At 58.5% G+C, this 14415-nt stretch overlaps 2 protein-coding genes across 9 annotated transcripts in view; one reads left to right on the plus strand and one right to left on the minus strand.

Moving 5' to 3' along the window:
• The window catches only part of SGSM3 (small G protein signaling modulator 3), a 52091-nt gene extending 42956 nt beyond the window's left edge, over positions 1–9135 (plus strand). For 2 of the 6 annotated variants that reach the window (XM_047867829.1, XM_047867828.1), the window contains 17 exons: positions 2123–2331; positions 2410–2517; positions 3370–3513; positions 3753–3948; positions 4329–4474; positions 4707–4931; positions 5315–5369; positions 5591–5718; positions 5831–5986; positions 6156–6210; positions 6356–6717; positions 6888–6958; positions 7088–7136; positions 7213–7298; positions 8015–8137; positions 8253–8313; positions 8567–9135. In XM_047867829.1, coding sequence (XP_047723785.1) covers positions 2123–2331; positions 2410–2517; positions 3370–3513; positions 3753–3948; positions 4329–4474; positions 4707–4931; positions 5315–5369; positions 5591–5718; positions 5831–5986; positions 6156–6210; positions 6356–6717; positions 6888–6958; positions 7088–7136; positions 7213–7298; positions 8015–8137; positions 8253–8313; positions 8567–8647 — 2255 coding nt within the window. In that variant the 3' untranslated portion in view covers positions 8648–9135. The remainder of the gene's footprint in view (positions 1–2122; positions 2332–2409; positions 2518–3369; positions 3514–3752; positions 3949–4328; positions 4475–4706; positions 4932–5314; positions 5370–5590; positions 5719–5830; positions 5987–6155; positions 6211–6355; positions 6718–6887; positions 6959–7087; positions 7137–7212; positions 7299–8014; positions 8138–8252; positions 8314–8566) is intronic. The other 4 variants (XM_047867832.1, XM_047867833.1, XM_047867830.1 and 1 more) reach the window with 4 other exon arrangements.
• Positions 9136–9270: 135 nt separating this feature from the next.
• Positions 9271–14415, minus strand: part of MRTFA (myocardin related transcription factor A) — a 102043-nt gene continuing 96898 nt past the window's right edge. For all 3 annotated transcript variants that reach the window (XM_047867826.1, XM_047867825.1, XM_047867827.1), the window contains exons 12-13: positions 14185–14245; positions 9271–10756 (exon numbers count right to left, since the gene is read on the minus strand). In XM_047867826.1, the coding sequence (XP_047723782.1) occupies positions 10239–10756; positions 14185–14245 (579 nt within the window). In that variant the 3' untranslated portion in view covers positions 9271–10238. The remainder of the gene's footprint in view (positions 10757–14184; positions 14246–14415) is intronic.

Genomic DNA, 14415 nt, shown 5'->3' on the forward strand with positions numbered 1-14415 from the left:
CTCTTAACAATAGCCAAATTATGGAAAGAGCCTAAATATCCATCAACTGATGAATGGATAAAGAAATTGTGGTTTATATACACAATGGAATACTACGTGGCAATGAGAAAGAATGAAATATGGCCTTTTGTAGCAACGTGGATGGAACTGGAGAGTGTGATGCTAAGTGAAATAAGCCATACAGAGAAAGACAGATACCATATGGTTTCACTCTTATGTGGATCCTGAGAAACTTAACAGAAACCCCTGGGGGAGGGGAAGGAAAAAAAAAAAAAAGGTTAGAGTGGGAGAGAGCCAAAGCATAAGAGACTGTTAAAAACTGAGAACAAACTGAGGGTTGATGGGGGGTGGGAGGGATGGGAGGGTGGGTGATGGGTATTGAGGAGGGCACCTTTTGGGATGAGCACTGGGTGTTGTATGGAGACCAATTTGACAATAAATTTCATATATTGAAAAAATAAATAAAAACTTGTAAAATAATAAGCATAAACATAAAAAAAAAAAAAGAATCCTAAGCAGGCTCCACATTGTCAACGCAGAGCCCGATGCAGGGCTCGAACCCATGAACCATGGGATCATGACCTGAGCCAAAATCAAGAGTCAGACTGAGCCACCCAGGCGTCCCAGGACCTCTTTAAAAGCATTTTTTCCAGTGGTTGCATTATATGCCATTATAATGGATTTATCATAACATTTTATAACTACTCTTATGTAAGTGAGCTCCTAGGCCATTTCCATTGTTTTCTATTCTAAATACACCTGCTGGTTCCCAGGCGGGCTGTCAGGAAGGCTGTCTGCCCGAACCCAGGCCAGCCTAGCCCAGGCCAGCACTAGCCCTGCGGGAGTTTACTGGGCTGAGGCCAGTCCTCTTCAGGTCGCTCACGTTCCAGTTCTGACACAAGTTTTCCTTGTTCTCTGGTTTGCTGGCAGATACATGGAAGTTAAAACCCAGGCCTGTGAGGAACACAGGGAACTCTCTAGCATAATGGAAATGATGGGGACCACATTGAGACATTTGTTTATTGATACCAAAGTATACACTTAAAATTTGTGCATTTTGCTGTGTGTATGTAAATTCTCGAATGGTGAAGTTTTGGAAAGCTGAGGCTGAGGGCGAGGCTTTACAATGAGTGAGAACAAGGATCTTTGTAAGGCTAACGCTCCCTTGTGTTGCCTGGTGCCCACAGGAGCTTTGTCAGTGTTCACGCGACCATTTCAGGGGCCGTCCGCGGGTTGTCCACCCTCCACTGCTGCCTCCCCAGTGCCTCGAACAAAACCAAAGGTGGTCTTGGCCTTGTGGAATTCCCAGGCAGCAAACAAATAAATGCATGCTGGGGGCAAGAAGAACTCTGAAGAAATCTGGGGCTGTGGAGAAGGGAGGTGGGTTGTGTGTTAGGTGATGAAGGAAGGCTTCTCCAAGGGGAGACATTTGGATGGAGACTAGGAGGAAGTGAGGCAGTGAGCATAGCCGGGGGAGGGAATAAGAAGGACAGAGATCCTGAGCTGGCAGTGGACTTGGTGAGGAATAGCGGGAGCCAAGGGAGCAAGAGGAGAGCAGTAGGCGATGAGGACGGAGGGGCCAGGCTGGAGAGATGTGGTCACCGAGCCTCGTGAGGCCTCTCGTCTGAGTGAGCAGAGTAACGTGGTCTGACTTGTGTCTGGCAAGGGGCACTCGGACTGCTGAACACCTTTAGGGAGGCAGGGGTGGAACCAGGCGAGTGAGAAGGCCTCACGATGACCCAGATGGAAGTCAATGACTTGGTCAAGGGCCATATCAGAGGTGGTAGAAGTGGTGAGAATCTGCCAACATATTTTGCCTGTGGGTTGAATGTGGGAGTAAGTTGAGCTGGAGACAGAAGGGCTTCTGAGATCTAAGCCTGAGCATCTGGAGAGTGGAGGGGGGGTGTCTTTGGATCTGGGAGGGACTGGCCAGGGGCAGATTTGAGAGAGAAATTAAAGAGCTCGCATTTGCTCGTGAGGATGCCTATTGGACATGCACCTGGAGTCACAGGAAGCTGTTGGAAACGTGGCTCTGCATTTCATTGGCCAGATCTGGGCACTGGACCCAAAGCCCAGGGCCTATCCCTGCTCACCACTGCATCTCCCGGCTCTATCCTGGCAGACGGTGCCAACCCCGGTTCCGGCAGGCCGTCAGGTGTGTCTCTGATGGAGGACCCTCCACAGAGACTGCGCTGGCAGGCCCACCTGGAGTTCACCCATAACCATGACGTGGGGGATCTCACATGGGACAAGATTGCTGTCTCTCTGCCCCGCTCTGAGAAGCTTCGCTCCTTGGTGCTGGCGGGCATCCCACACAGCATGAGGCCACAGGTGAGGTGGCGAGGGACCTGCAGAGGGCCCGCGGGGGTTCAGGTGTCCCACCGGACGCTCATGGAGGCTCCCTCTCAGCTGTGGATGCGGCTCTCTGGGGCCCTGCAGAAGAAGAGGAATTCTGAGCTGTCCTACAGAGAGATGGTGAAGAACAGCTCCAACGATGAGACCATTGCTGCCAAACAGGTGAGGCTGGGACGGCACCAGGGGCCCTTCAGAAAGTGCTTTCTGGTCAGAAACTACGTGTGGGCCTGCAGGAGGGCGGTAAGCCGCCTGGAGTTATGGGGACCCACCCTGTTGGTCTGTCCTTGGCAGGGGTGGCCCAGGAGAGCAGGCAGCTGTGTGGCGGCCCTTCCACTCACAGACATGTGTCTGGAGCAAGCCTGTACTTCCTGGGTCCCTGTAGGCAGAAGGGACCATTGTTAAAAGATGACCAAACCTGGGTGCACATTAGGATCACCTGGAGACTTTTTATTCTTTAAAAATGTTTTTGAGAGATAGTTTATGCAAATGTGCATGCACATGCACACACACAGGCACGTGTGCTCGGGGGAGGGGCAGAGAGAGGAAGAGAGAATTCCAAACAGGCTCCACACCATGAGCATGGAGCCCAGTGTGGGGCTCGAGCCCATGAACCGTGAGTGAGATCATGAGCCAAAATCACGAGTCAGGTGCTTTATTGATGGAGCCACCAGGCACCCCTCACCTGGAGATTAGTATAGATTTCCGGGCCTCATTCTAGAGATTCTCATTCTGTGATTCTGGCTTGAGGCCCAGGGATCTGTCATTCTATTTTTGTAAGATCCCCTGGTGAATCTGGTGGTATCAGCTACACGCTAGCTGAGCTCTAATCCTGAAGGAAGCACATACGCTTTGACCCAGAGCATTAGGAACCCTCATTCTGGGTGAGCCTGCCTGGGGTTTGTGTGACACGGAGGTCTCCCAGCCTCCCTCACAGGGTGGTGCCTTAGGTGTCACCAGTGTGGAGGGTGCGGGCCCGCATCTCACAGGGCCTCGTTGTGGGTGGGCTGCTGGCAGATCGAGAAGGACCTGCTCCGCACCATGCCCAGCAACGTGTGCTTCGCCAGTGTGAGCAGCATCGGGGTGCCCCGCCTGCGCAGGGTTCTCCGGGCGCTGGCCTGGCTCTACCCAGAGATCGGCTACTGCCAGGGCACGGGCATGGTGAGCACATCCTGGAGGGGGAAGGGGGTGTCCCCGCACTGGCGAACAGTGCCGTCCCGGGCGGTAGGATGGGTGGTAGGGCTGGAGGTGGGGGTCCCCGTGGAGGGCCGGGGCTGCCAAGTATGTTGGTTCCAACCCTGAGGAGTGCGCGCGGTCTACGATGGGACCTCCGGGGCGGTGCCGCTTCTAGTTCACACGGAGACCCGGGTAGAGGCCCCTTGTCCCCCTGCCCTGGCCAGGTGGCTGCCTGCCTTCTGCTGTTCCTGGAGGAGGAGGACGCTTTCTGGATGATGTGCGCCATCATCGAGGACTTGCTCCCCGCCTCCTACTTCAGCACCACCCTGCTGGGAGTCCAGACAGACCAGCGGGTCCTGCGCCACCTCATCGTCCAGTACCTGCCTCGCTTGGACAAGTTGCTCCAGGAGCACGACATCGGTAAGGGCCAGCACCCACCCTCTTCTCTGGGGTTGGGGGTCCTGTGTCCCTCTCAGGTATCACAAGTCTGAGGTCCCCAGATGCAGCCAGCAGCGGACAGAGCAGCCAACTGCGTTGGGAGGCAGGCTCCCACCTGATGATGGCTGAGCCTAGACCCAGCACATCACAGTCTCTGTCGTGCTCTTGTTCTCGGACAGCCTGTCTCGTCCCTCCCCTTGGAGTGGTCAAGGCTCTTGCTGCTCTGTGGGAGCTACCCTTCAGCTTCTCCCCAGCTTGTGTGCCTGGGAGCCACCCCCGCCCCGACCTTTCATTCCATCCCCTGCTGGCTGTGTTGGCCATCCCTGGTCCCAGCCACAGGGGGCTCCTGTCTGTGTCCACAGAGCTGTCTCTGATCACGCTGCACTGGTTCCTCACGGCCTTCGCCAGCGTGGTGCACATCAAGCTGCTGCTGCGCCTCTGGGACCTGTTTTTCTACGAGGGCTCCCTGGTGCTGTTCCAGACCACGCTGGGCATGCTGCGGCTCAAGGTGCTGCTGTAGCCCCGTCCCCACTGGGGCCGGACGCAGATGCTCTGGCACCCCTCCTCTGGGGGCCGAGTGGGGTTCAGCCTTCAGCTTCCTGTGGCCTGAGCACCGGCCCCTCCTGAGAGGCCCACGGTGGGGGGGCCCCTACCTGAGGACAGTGAGCAGGGTCAGCTCACGGGCCTGACATTTGGCGGTGACGCTCCCTCCCCCCCACTCCTTCCCTCGTGTGGCTCAGGAGGAGGAGCTGATCCAGTCCGAGAACTCGGCCTCCATCTTCAACACGCTGTCAGACATCCCTTCGCAGATTGAGGACGCGGAGCTGCTGCTGGGGGAGGCCATGCGGCTGGCTGGCTCCCTCACGGATGTGGCCGTGGAGACGCAGCGCCGCAAGCACCTGGCCTACCTCATTGCGGACCAGGGCCAACTCCTAGGGACCAGTGCCACCACCAACCTGTCACAGGTGGGCCCATGAGGAAGGAGGCCCTACCTCACCCCCAGCGTGGGGGTCCTCGAGGAAGCCCGAAGTGAGAGAGGCTGCAGGGAACCCGCCAGCCCTTCCTTGCTCTGCTGCCCCCTCCCCAGCCCGGTACCCGGGGATTGGCCCAGTCAGACCACAGCTGTGGAATGACCCGCTGCCCTTGGCCTTCTGTGCATCTCTGCTGTGACCTGCCGTTTGGCTGTGTGGCAGACCCAGCTTTGAACCGACTGCATTTCTGATGCTCAGAGCTGGCTGCGGAGGCCGTTTCAGATGAGGTGGCACAAGTGAGATGTTGGCCCCAGGAGGAGCTCGGTTAGCTTCACCACCCCTGCCGGCTGCCGCTGACCCACACTCCCTGCCTGCAGGTCGTGCGGCGCCGGACCCAGCGGAGGAAGTCTGGCATCACCTCCCTGCTCTTTGGTGAGAACTGCCATGGCTGCCGGTGCCAGTCTGGGTTCAGGGACTCCTTCCCTGACTGCGAGTTCCAGCTTGCGGCTCCCAGCGCCCCAGCAGGGCAGGGTGGCGGTGTAGACCAGGAGGCGTCCATCCTCAGACCCCCACGCGGACCCTGAGCATCCTTGGGGTTGGGGAGGGGGTGCAGGCCAGGGGCCATGGCTGCTATAGCTCACTGGGGCTCCCAGGGGAGGACGACCTAGAGGCGCTCAAGGCCAAGAACATCAAGCAGACGGAACTGGTAGCCGACCTCCGGGAAGCCATCCTGCGTGTTGCCCGCCATTTCCAGTGCACAGACCCCAAAAACTGTAGTGTGGTGAGTTGTGGGCTCGACTTGGGGGCTCTCCCTCCCTGGCCCCATCCTGACGTAGCGGAGGCCCTGGCGAGGAGGCGCCTCTCCTCAGTGGACCTCTCTGCTGTTGGGGCAGGAGCTGAGCCCAGACTACAGCATGGAGAGCCACCAGCGGGACCACGAGAACTATGTGGCATGCTCACGCAGCCACCGGCGCCGAGCCAAGGCCCTGCTGGACTTCGAGCGACACGACGACGATGAGCTGGGCTTCCGCAAGAACGACATCATCACGGTGCGTGGGCACGTAGGCGCAGCTTCAGCGAGAGGTGGGGAGCTTGGCAGCGGGAAGCAGGGTGACCCCGGGCCGCCCGGGATCTGTCCCTGCTCCACCCACATGGCTGTAGGCACGGGGCCCGGGCAACCAAAGCTTTGCTTCCTCCTCCTCTCTGCCTACCGCGCAGATCATATCTCAGAAGGATGAGCACTGCTGGGTCGGGGAGCTGAACGGCCTGAGAGGTGAGGCCTCCGTCTGGAGGAGGGGTGGGCCAGGCATTGAAACCAGGAGCCCTTCTGTCGCCCTCCGGCCTCAGCAGGAGCCGGGCTCCCTCAGCCTGCCGGCCTGCCCTCACGCGGCCCCCACGGGGCCCTGCTTCCCCCGCAGGCTGGTTTCCAGCCAAGTTTGTGGAAGTCCTGGATGAACGGAGCAAAGAGGTAAGAGGGCGCACAAGGTACGGCTGCCCCTGGGAGCTGCTGCCGCCGCCTCAACCCTGGCGCGTGCTGGCTGGTGGCAGTGGCTGTGAGGACGGGGAAGGGGGTGTCTGGCCGCAGGCGTGGGACCGGGGCCTCTCAGACCCTGTCCCCCGCCATCAGTACTCCATCGCGGGGGATGATGCTGTGACAGAGGGGGTCACGGACTTGGTTCGAGGGACCCTCTGCCCAGCTCTCAAGGCCCTGTTTGAACATGGGCTGAAGAAGCCGTCCCTGCTGGGAGGTGCCTGCCACCCTTGGCTGTTCATCGAGGAGGTAAGTCAATGGCTGGACCCACGTCCCCAGCTGTCCTTCTCCTTGAGCCCTTCCTTGGGCCCTGTAGAGCTGGCACAGGAGCTCATGGGTGGCAGTATGCGCTCGGTTGGACTCTGTGACTTTGATCTGGTACCTATCCTGGTGTCCCTCACACTCACCTTGACCCCCAGGCAGCAGGCCGGGAGGTGGAGAGAGACTTTGACTCGGTGTATTCACGCCTGGTGCTGTGTAAGACGTACAGGTAACAGGCCCAGCCGCCCTGCCTGGTGTCCTCCTGGCAGGGTCTCCTGGTGGTTTTGTGGGGAGGGGGTGGGCACAGCCCGAGCCCTGCACGTCAGGGCAGCCACGGCAGCTTCGGTTCCTCCCTCAGGTTGGATGAAGATGGCAAAGTCTTGACCCCGGAGGAGCTGCTCTACCGGGTAAGTGGGTGGAGGGTGGTGCGGGCCTCCTGGGTTGGCAGCTAGAGCCCCCGGAGTGACAGCTGGGCCCTCCCAGGCTGTGCAGTCTGTGAACGTGACCCATGACGCTGCACACGCACAGATGGATGTCAAGCTCCGTTCCCTCATCTGCGTGGGACTCAAGTGAGTATCTGCCCACCGCGGGCCAGTGACCGTCCTGTCAGATGAGTGGTAGCCTGGGCCGTGGGCCTGTGGGGCAGCGGGGTGCCTGTGAGCTGGACAGACGAGGCAGCTGGGGTGCCCTCCGGGGTGCCAAGGGCCTTCCTCAGGTGCGAGACCAGCCATCGTTTTGTGGGCTGGGGAAGGCACACACTTCAGCAAGGTGACCGGTGAGGGGGCTCACCAGAAACGAGGCCGCCACAGAGAACTAGGGAGGGGCACCTGCCTGAGGGTAACTTGGGCATCTGTGAGGCCCAGACCTGGGTCAGGGTGAGTGTGGTGTCTAGATTTGCCACTTGGCAGAGGGGGCAGCCTCCAGACTGCCGTGACCCAGGCCAGGGTGGGAGGAGGGGTGGTTTGTGGCGGCAAAGCTCCCGGAGCTCAGAACGTGGCTTGTGGGCCTCACTCCGGGGCTGACCAGCAGGGCTGAGGCCCCGGTGAGGCAGGTGTGGTGGAGTCTGACACAGAGGGAGGGAGCCGGGACAGGGCTGAGGGGAGCGAGGGCCATGGGGACAGGGGCCCTGGGGGATGGGTGGGCCCCTGCGCGTGTCCCTCAGTGTGGGGGAGCAGGGCGCTCCGCAGAGACCTGGCTAAGAGCGAAGGCGTGGTCACCTGATGAGGTCACAGCACAGGGAAGGCAGCTGGGGGTGGGCAGCCCACTCTTGCCCGCTTGTCCCCAGCGAGCAGGTCTTGCACCTGTGGCTGGAGGTGCTCTGCTCCAGCCTGCCTACCGTGGAGAAGTGGTACCAGCCCTGGTCTTTCCTGCGCAGCCCTGGCTGGGTCCAGATCAAATGTGAGCTCCGGTGAGTCCCCGCCCCTGCTTCGGAAGCCCTGCACCGTGGCTTGGGGTGGGAGAAGCGGGGGCAGAGCTGCCCTGAGGGAGACTGACGGCCTCCCCACTCCCTCCCTCACCTCCAGCGTTCTCTGCTGCTTCGCCTTCAGCCTCTCGCAGGACTGGGAACTTCCTGTGAAGAGAGAGGTGGGTGGCTGGGGTCAGTCCTCAACCCCACAGCCTGTCCTCCCGTCTGGGGGCCGCCTGGGGTGGGGCAGGCCAGGCAGCTGAGCTGGCAGATCGCCCCAAAGTTTCTGGGCCGGCTGAGGCGGGAGGGCCCGTGGGGACCCCGAGTGCCAGCATCACCTACACAAACCACTCCGGCCCCGCCGCCTTGGGCTTTCCTTGCCGTGGCTCTAGCGCCCGTGCGCCCATGACGGGGGACTGTCCCTGTGTGCAGGAGGAGAAGAAGCCACTGAAGGAGGGTGTTCAGGACATGCTGGTGAAGCACCACCTCTTCAGCTGGGACATAGACGGGTGATGCTCCTCCTACGGTGGCCGTCAAGCCCACACCTCCCCCAGGCACCTGGCTCCCGAGCAGCCCCCTCCTCAAGCAAGCAGAGAACAGCACGGTCCTGGCCGGTCTTGGGCCTGCTCTGGGATGGGGTCTGAGGTGGCCCAGGCCCATTCTCAGCTGCGGGGTCAAGGGAAAGACGCACTGGAGCTCTGGCCAGGCACCACGACACAGCGGGACGCCACCTGGGGGCACCCAGGAGTGTCACGGGAGGACAGTGGGAGGCAGGAGCAGAAGGTGGGGCTCAGCCTATCTTTCCTGGTACCCAGGGGAGGGCTCTGCACAGGCATTTACAGAGACCCCAGGCCCTCATTTCACAGTTTGTACCGACCAAAAACCTTGTGAGGAGGTGGAGAGCCAGGTCTGTTGTGTCAGTTTTTGCTCAGGAAGGGGATGGGGGTGGCCAGAGGCTCCCTGGCCTCTTTGGTTTGTAAATAAAGTGTGTCTTTGAGAAATCACCTCTTGTCTTCTGTCCAGCCAGGGCCACAGCTGTATGTCCAAGGTTCTGTCCTTCCTGGAATCATCTAGAAAGCCTAGGACCCAGCCATACCACCCACCTGTTCCGTGGAGTGAACAAAAATGGACCAAAGTCAGTGTTTTTGTTTTTATTTTAAAAAAGTCCACACAGCTTCCCGACCTCTGTCCCGGCACTGGTTTGGTGATTCCACCCCTAATCCCATTAATGATAGTGACAGGCCAGAGGGAGCTGAGGAGGTCTGTTTGAGGGCTGACGCCCCCCCCCCCCCCCCCCAACCCCCCGCCACCTCCCATCCCAGGGCCATGGTGGCTGCGATGAGGCAGCGGGACGGAACGTGGGCGGGTGGCCAAGGAGGCACCTCTGCCCTTGTGGCACAAGTATGGAGCAGGGCACAGGTGGGGCACAGGCGGTGGCAGGGTGTCTACATGTCAAACACGCGTGATGGGGCTGACGAAGGCTGCATCTAACCCCAGGAGCAGTGGTCTCTGGGCCCTTCTATATTGTGCACAGGATGGGAGGGAGCTCCAATCCACCTCCCAGCCCCCAAAAATATATGTATATATATGTATGGCGATATAGAATATAGAGGTATATACACCTGTACAGAAAACGTTTGCCACCAACCGTTAAATGGTTACACTACACCAAGACACTAAAATGGCAAGGGGCTCCCCTCCCAGAAGCCTGGGACCCTGGGGTTGGCATCGAGGGAATGGGGAGGTAGAGGCCCAAGCTGGTTTCTTCCCTCATAGGGAAAGGGGACTAGAAGGAAAGAGTGACCCTGGGCCTCGCCTGCCTGAGCCAACTGCAGCCAGACTGCACCTCCGACCTCACAAAAGGAGGTCAATAGAATGGCCCTGGCCTGTCCAGGCCTCCTGAACTCTGGGGTTAGACCAAAGCTGCTCCTTGGCAGCCTGTCTCCTTGGTGAGTCTGAGCCAGGGGGGGCGGCACGGCCTGCTCCAGTCTCCTGGGGCGGGGAGAGCAGGGCCTGTGATTGTCAGGACTCACGACCACACAGAGGTGGGATCAGGCTCTCCCCAGCTTCCAGCCCCTCCCATCCTGGCCCTGCAGCCCGAGAGCTACAAGCAGGAATCCCAGTGGAGTTGCAAGTCATGACCATCGAGGAAGTCCGTGGAGAAGAGGCTGGGGGTGGTGGTGCCGAGCGGGGCCAGGCTGAGCACGGGGCCTCCCGACGACAGCTCCAGCCAGTCCATGCTGTCCAAGTGGCCGTCAGCCAGGTCCAGGCCCACGCTGCTGGGCTCGGGGGCAAAGTGCAATTCCGAGGTGTCCATGGGCGAGGGGGGGTGGTCCAGGATAGCAGAGCTGCTCAGCATCTGGCTGTGGAGGTCGTCAATGAGGGAGAGGGGCTCTGGCCCCTCGTGCCCGCTGGTCAGCAGGGGCAGCCCTGTGCTGCTCTCCAGGAAGTCCTCCAGGCGCCCAGGGAGGGCAGGTGAGCCTGAGGGAGGTGGCGTGGCCTGGGGGAGCTCGGCGGAGGGTGGGGACGGTGCGGCCAGGGGCGACCCGCAGGTTGCTGTCGAGGGGGGCTTCTCTTTCCCTGGTAGGGATGGTGGTGGCTCCTTGAAATCTGCTGAGATTTCTGCCAAGCAAGAAAGTGAAGGGATGTCAGAAACCAGGCCTGATTAATCAGGACCCGAAGCTGGCCCGACTTTCTACCACATACAAAGGTTAACTCCAGATGGGCCAAAGGTCTAAATTCAGGAGCTTAAACTACAAAACTCTTAGAGGGAAATGGGAAATCTTCACTGGACTTGTCAACGATTTCTTGGTTGTGACACCAAAAACACAGGTAACAACAAAAATACACACACTGGACCATATAAAAATTTAAAACTTTTGTGCGTTGAAAAGACCATCAAGAGAAAAGATAGTCCGTAGAATGGGAGGAAATGTCCACACACCGTGTATCTGATGGGTCACATCCAGAGTGAAGAACTACAACTCGACCCCAAGGAACCGAAGGCAGAGACCCCACAAGATCTGCAAAGGACCCGTAAGGACAGGAAAAGATGCTCAACCTCATTAGTCACTAGGGGAAATGCACGTCAAAAGTATAAGGAGACACCACCTTGGGGCGCCTGGGTGGCCCAGTGGGTTAAGTGTCCGACTCTTGATTTTGGCTCAGGTCATGATGATCTCACAGTTCATGAGTTCAAGCCCTATGCTGGGGCTCTGTGCTCTCAGCACAGAGTCTGCTTGGGATTCTCTCTCTCCCTCTCTCAAAATAAATAAATAAACTTAAAAAGAAAAAAAAAGATAACCACCTCACACCAAGTCAGCTATTAATTTTTTTAAAAAAATCCAAAGTGTTGGTGAGGATGTAGAGCAGTCCGAAACCTTGTGCGTGGCTGGTGTGAATGAAAATGGCGCAGCCGCTGCGGGAAGCCATGCAGGCTAGTGGGCCGGTGTTCACAGCAGCAGTACTCACAACAGCCAAAGGCGGAAACAAGTCAGGTGTCCATCAATGGACGAGCAGATGAGCAGCGTACTCTATCCCTACAGCGGGCTACCATTCGGCCACAAAAAGGAAGGAAATTCTGACACCTGCTACAACACGGATGAACCTGGAGGGCATTCTGCCACGTGAGGCAAGCCAGAAACCAAAGGACAAAATAATATAGGATTCCACTGATGCGAAGCTCCCTAGAATAGGCGAATTCAGAGCCAGAAAAGAAAACAGAGGTTACCAGGGGCTGGGGGGAGGGGAAGGGGGAGTTACCATCTACTGGGAAACAAGTGTCAGTATAGGATGACGAAAAAGATCTACAAATGGATGGTGGTGATGGTTGCACAACACTGTGAATGTATAATGCCACTGAATTGTGCATTTTGAAATTATTAGAATGGCAGATTTTCTGTGTGTTTAACCACAATAAAAAAAAAAAAATTCTGCAGAAACCAGGCTTGCTCCTGGCCCTCCGGGGCCTCTCCCCACCCCCGTCCCCTCTGGGCATGACGATCTCCCCAAGCTCAGTCTCCCCAGCTGCCACCACGGGGGGGCCCTGCTGGCCTCCACCCACCCCATTCAAAGGCCAAAGGCCTTCTCCGGCACAGTTGCCCTGGCTCTGGCCAGTTGTGTGTTTTTTCGGTGGCAGGCAGCACGCCCGGCTCCCATTCTCTGCCATCTCTTCACTGCTAGGGCTCAAGGCCTGGCCGCCTCCCTCTGCTTCCGGCACAATCTCGGTTTTGCCAGGAACTCCCCCTGTCTGTGCCCAGGCCTCTGTCCCGGGCTCTAGACCAGCCTCCAACCGCCTGCGAGCACCGCCCAGCCTAGCCGCCTCAGTGCCACCTGTGCTTGTTAGAAATGTACCCCAGGCCCCACTGTAGACTCCAGAACCTGTGGAGGCTCCTAGGAATCATGACCTTGAGGGGAACAACAGCTATTAAGCTCTGTGGGATTGCTTTTTTGAGATAAAATTCACCATTTTATTTATTTTTAAAAGATTTTATTCTTTAAAAGAATAAATTACTTAAAGTAATCTCTACACCCTACATGAAGTTCCAACTCACAACCCCCAGATCAAGGGTCACATGCTCCACACAGACCGAGCCAGCCAGGCGCCCCCAGGAGTCACCATTTTAAAGGGTACCATTCCATGGCCGAGCTCTTGCTTGACCGGTACATCTCGCTAACCCTCTCCCTACACCGGCACTAAAGCCCTCAGAGAACCTCCACAAGCTCCCACAGCTCCCACCGGGCGCCGTGCCCTCCCCGCACTCAGGGACCTCCTCCGCCAGCATGCGAACAGGCTGGCTCTCTGCTCCCTTCGCAGGAAACCCTCTGCAGAGAGCTCTCCAGACCAGCTGGCTCCTCCACCCTCAGGCCCTTGCCCACGTCCCACTGCGGAGCCCTGGTCGAGGCCACCACTGGCCACCACAGTGCTAACCCCGTGACCAGGTCTGGGTTCCTGTCTCCCCCGACTGCCCGGTGACAGCCCCGGACTTCAGGACTTCACCATCTTGAATGCACCCTCCCACTCTGCCCACGGCCAGACGTCACCTGCTCGTGCCCCTGGGTTCCGCCTCACCCTCCTCTCTGCTCGCCAGATCTCCTGGCTCTGAACGTCAATCCCGATGACAACTCCCAGTACCTGCCTTCACGTGACAGACTGCCCTGCTTGGCGGTCTCGGGAGACACACCTGAGCCTGACGGGCTGCACTGATGCACCCCAGTGCGCCCCCTGCGTCTCCCCCCGAAGTCCTGCAGCTGCAGGCTGGTGACTCAGGCCGAACCCTTCATACCCTCTCGTCCATGGCTGCTCTCCTGTCATCCCGCCACATGCCTAGTCCGTAAGAAAAGCAACTAGCTCTCTGAAATACACCCACACTCAAGTGCTTCTCCACTTCCCTACCACAGCCTGACCCAGGCCCCCTGGCCTCACCTGGATTCCCACAGCTGCCCTTCCAGCTGGAACAGCCCTCCACTTGACTTCATCCAGAGCCCAAGTCCTGCTCGGCGCCCGTGAGGGCTCGTGCTCTGCCCCGACGTGCACCTCCTCCCCCTCCTCTCCCTCCTGTGCTCATGCCGCTCCTCCAACACACCTGGCCTCACGGGTGCCCCTCAGGGAGCTCAACAAGGCCAACCCAACCGCTCTCAGGCCCCTCAGACCCTCCCCCGCCCCGACTTTCCATAGTATTTACTCCTCACACGTGACAGAACTCACTCGTCTACGGATGCCTCTCCTCACACTAGACCGTGCAAAGGCAAACGTCTCCGTTTTGCTCATCACTACACCCCATGCTGCGGGGACAGTGCCCACCACGCGGTGGGTGCTGGGGTAAAACACTGCTACTTGAGGGCTGCACCCCCTGGCTGGTTCTTGCCCAAGCCATGGAGATGGGATGTGTCTCAGCTGTTGTTACATCCAAACTATGGGGCCTTTCATCCATTAAGTGTCCTTTCCATAACTAGACAAAAACCAGTAAATCAACCACCCCAGGACTGAAAACAACCTCTGAAGAAAGGAGAAGGTTGGCTGGGAGGCAGCTCGGGAGTCTGGGCTTTACCTCCACTCTGAATAAGAATGTCAAACAGGTCATCCATCTGCTGGCTGGAGGAACCATTTTCCTGTGAAACAAAATAGCAAAAAGAAAAAAAAAAAAAAGATGACAATCTAGAACAGGAGGCTCCCAGCCTGGCTCAGGGCAGAGCCCCTTCCTTCTGCCCTTGAGCCAGCAGCCAAACCTGCCGAGTCCACCGGCCTGTGCTCAGGCTCCCAGAGCTCGCTCATTCTGCCC

This window comes from Prionailurus viverrinus, chromosome B4 (genome assembly GCF_022837055.1).
Source record: "Prionailurus viverrinus isolate Anna chromosome B4, UM_Priviv_1.0, whole genome shotgun sequence".
Classification (NCBI taxonomy): domain Eukaryota; kingdom Metazoa; phylum Chordata; class Mammalia; order Carnivora; family Felidae; genus Prionailurus; species Prionailurus viverrinus.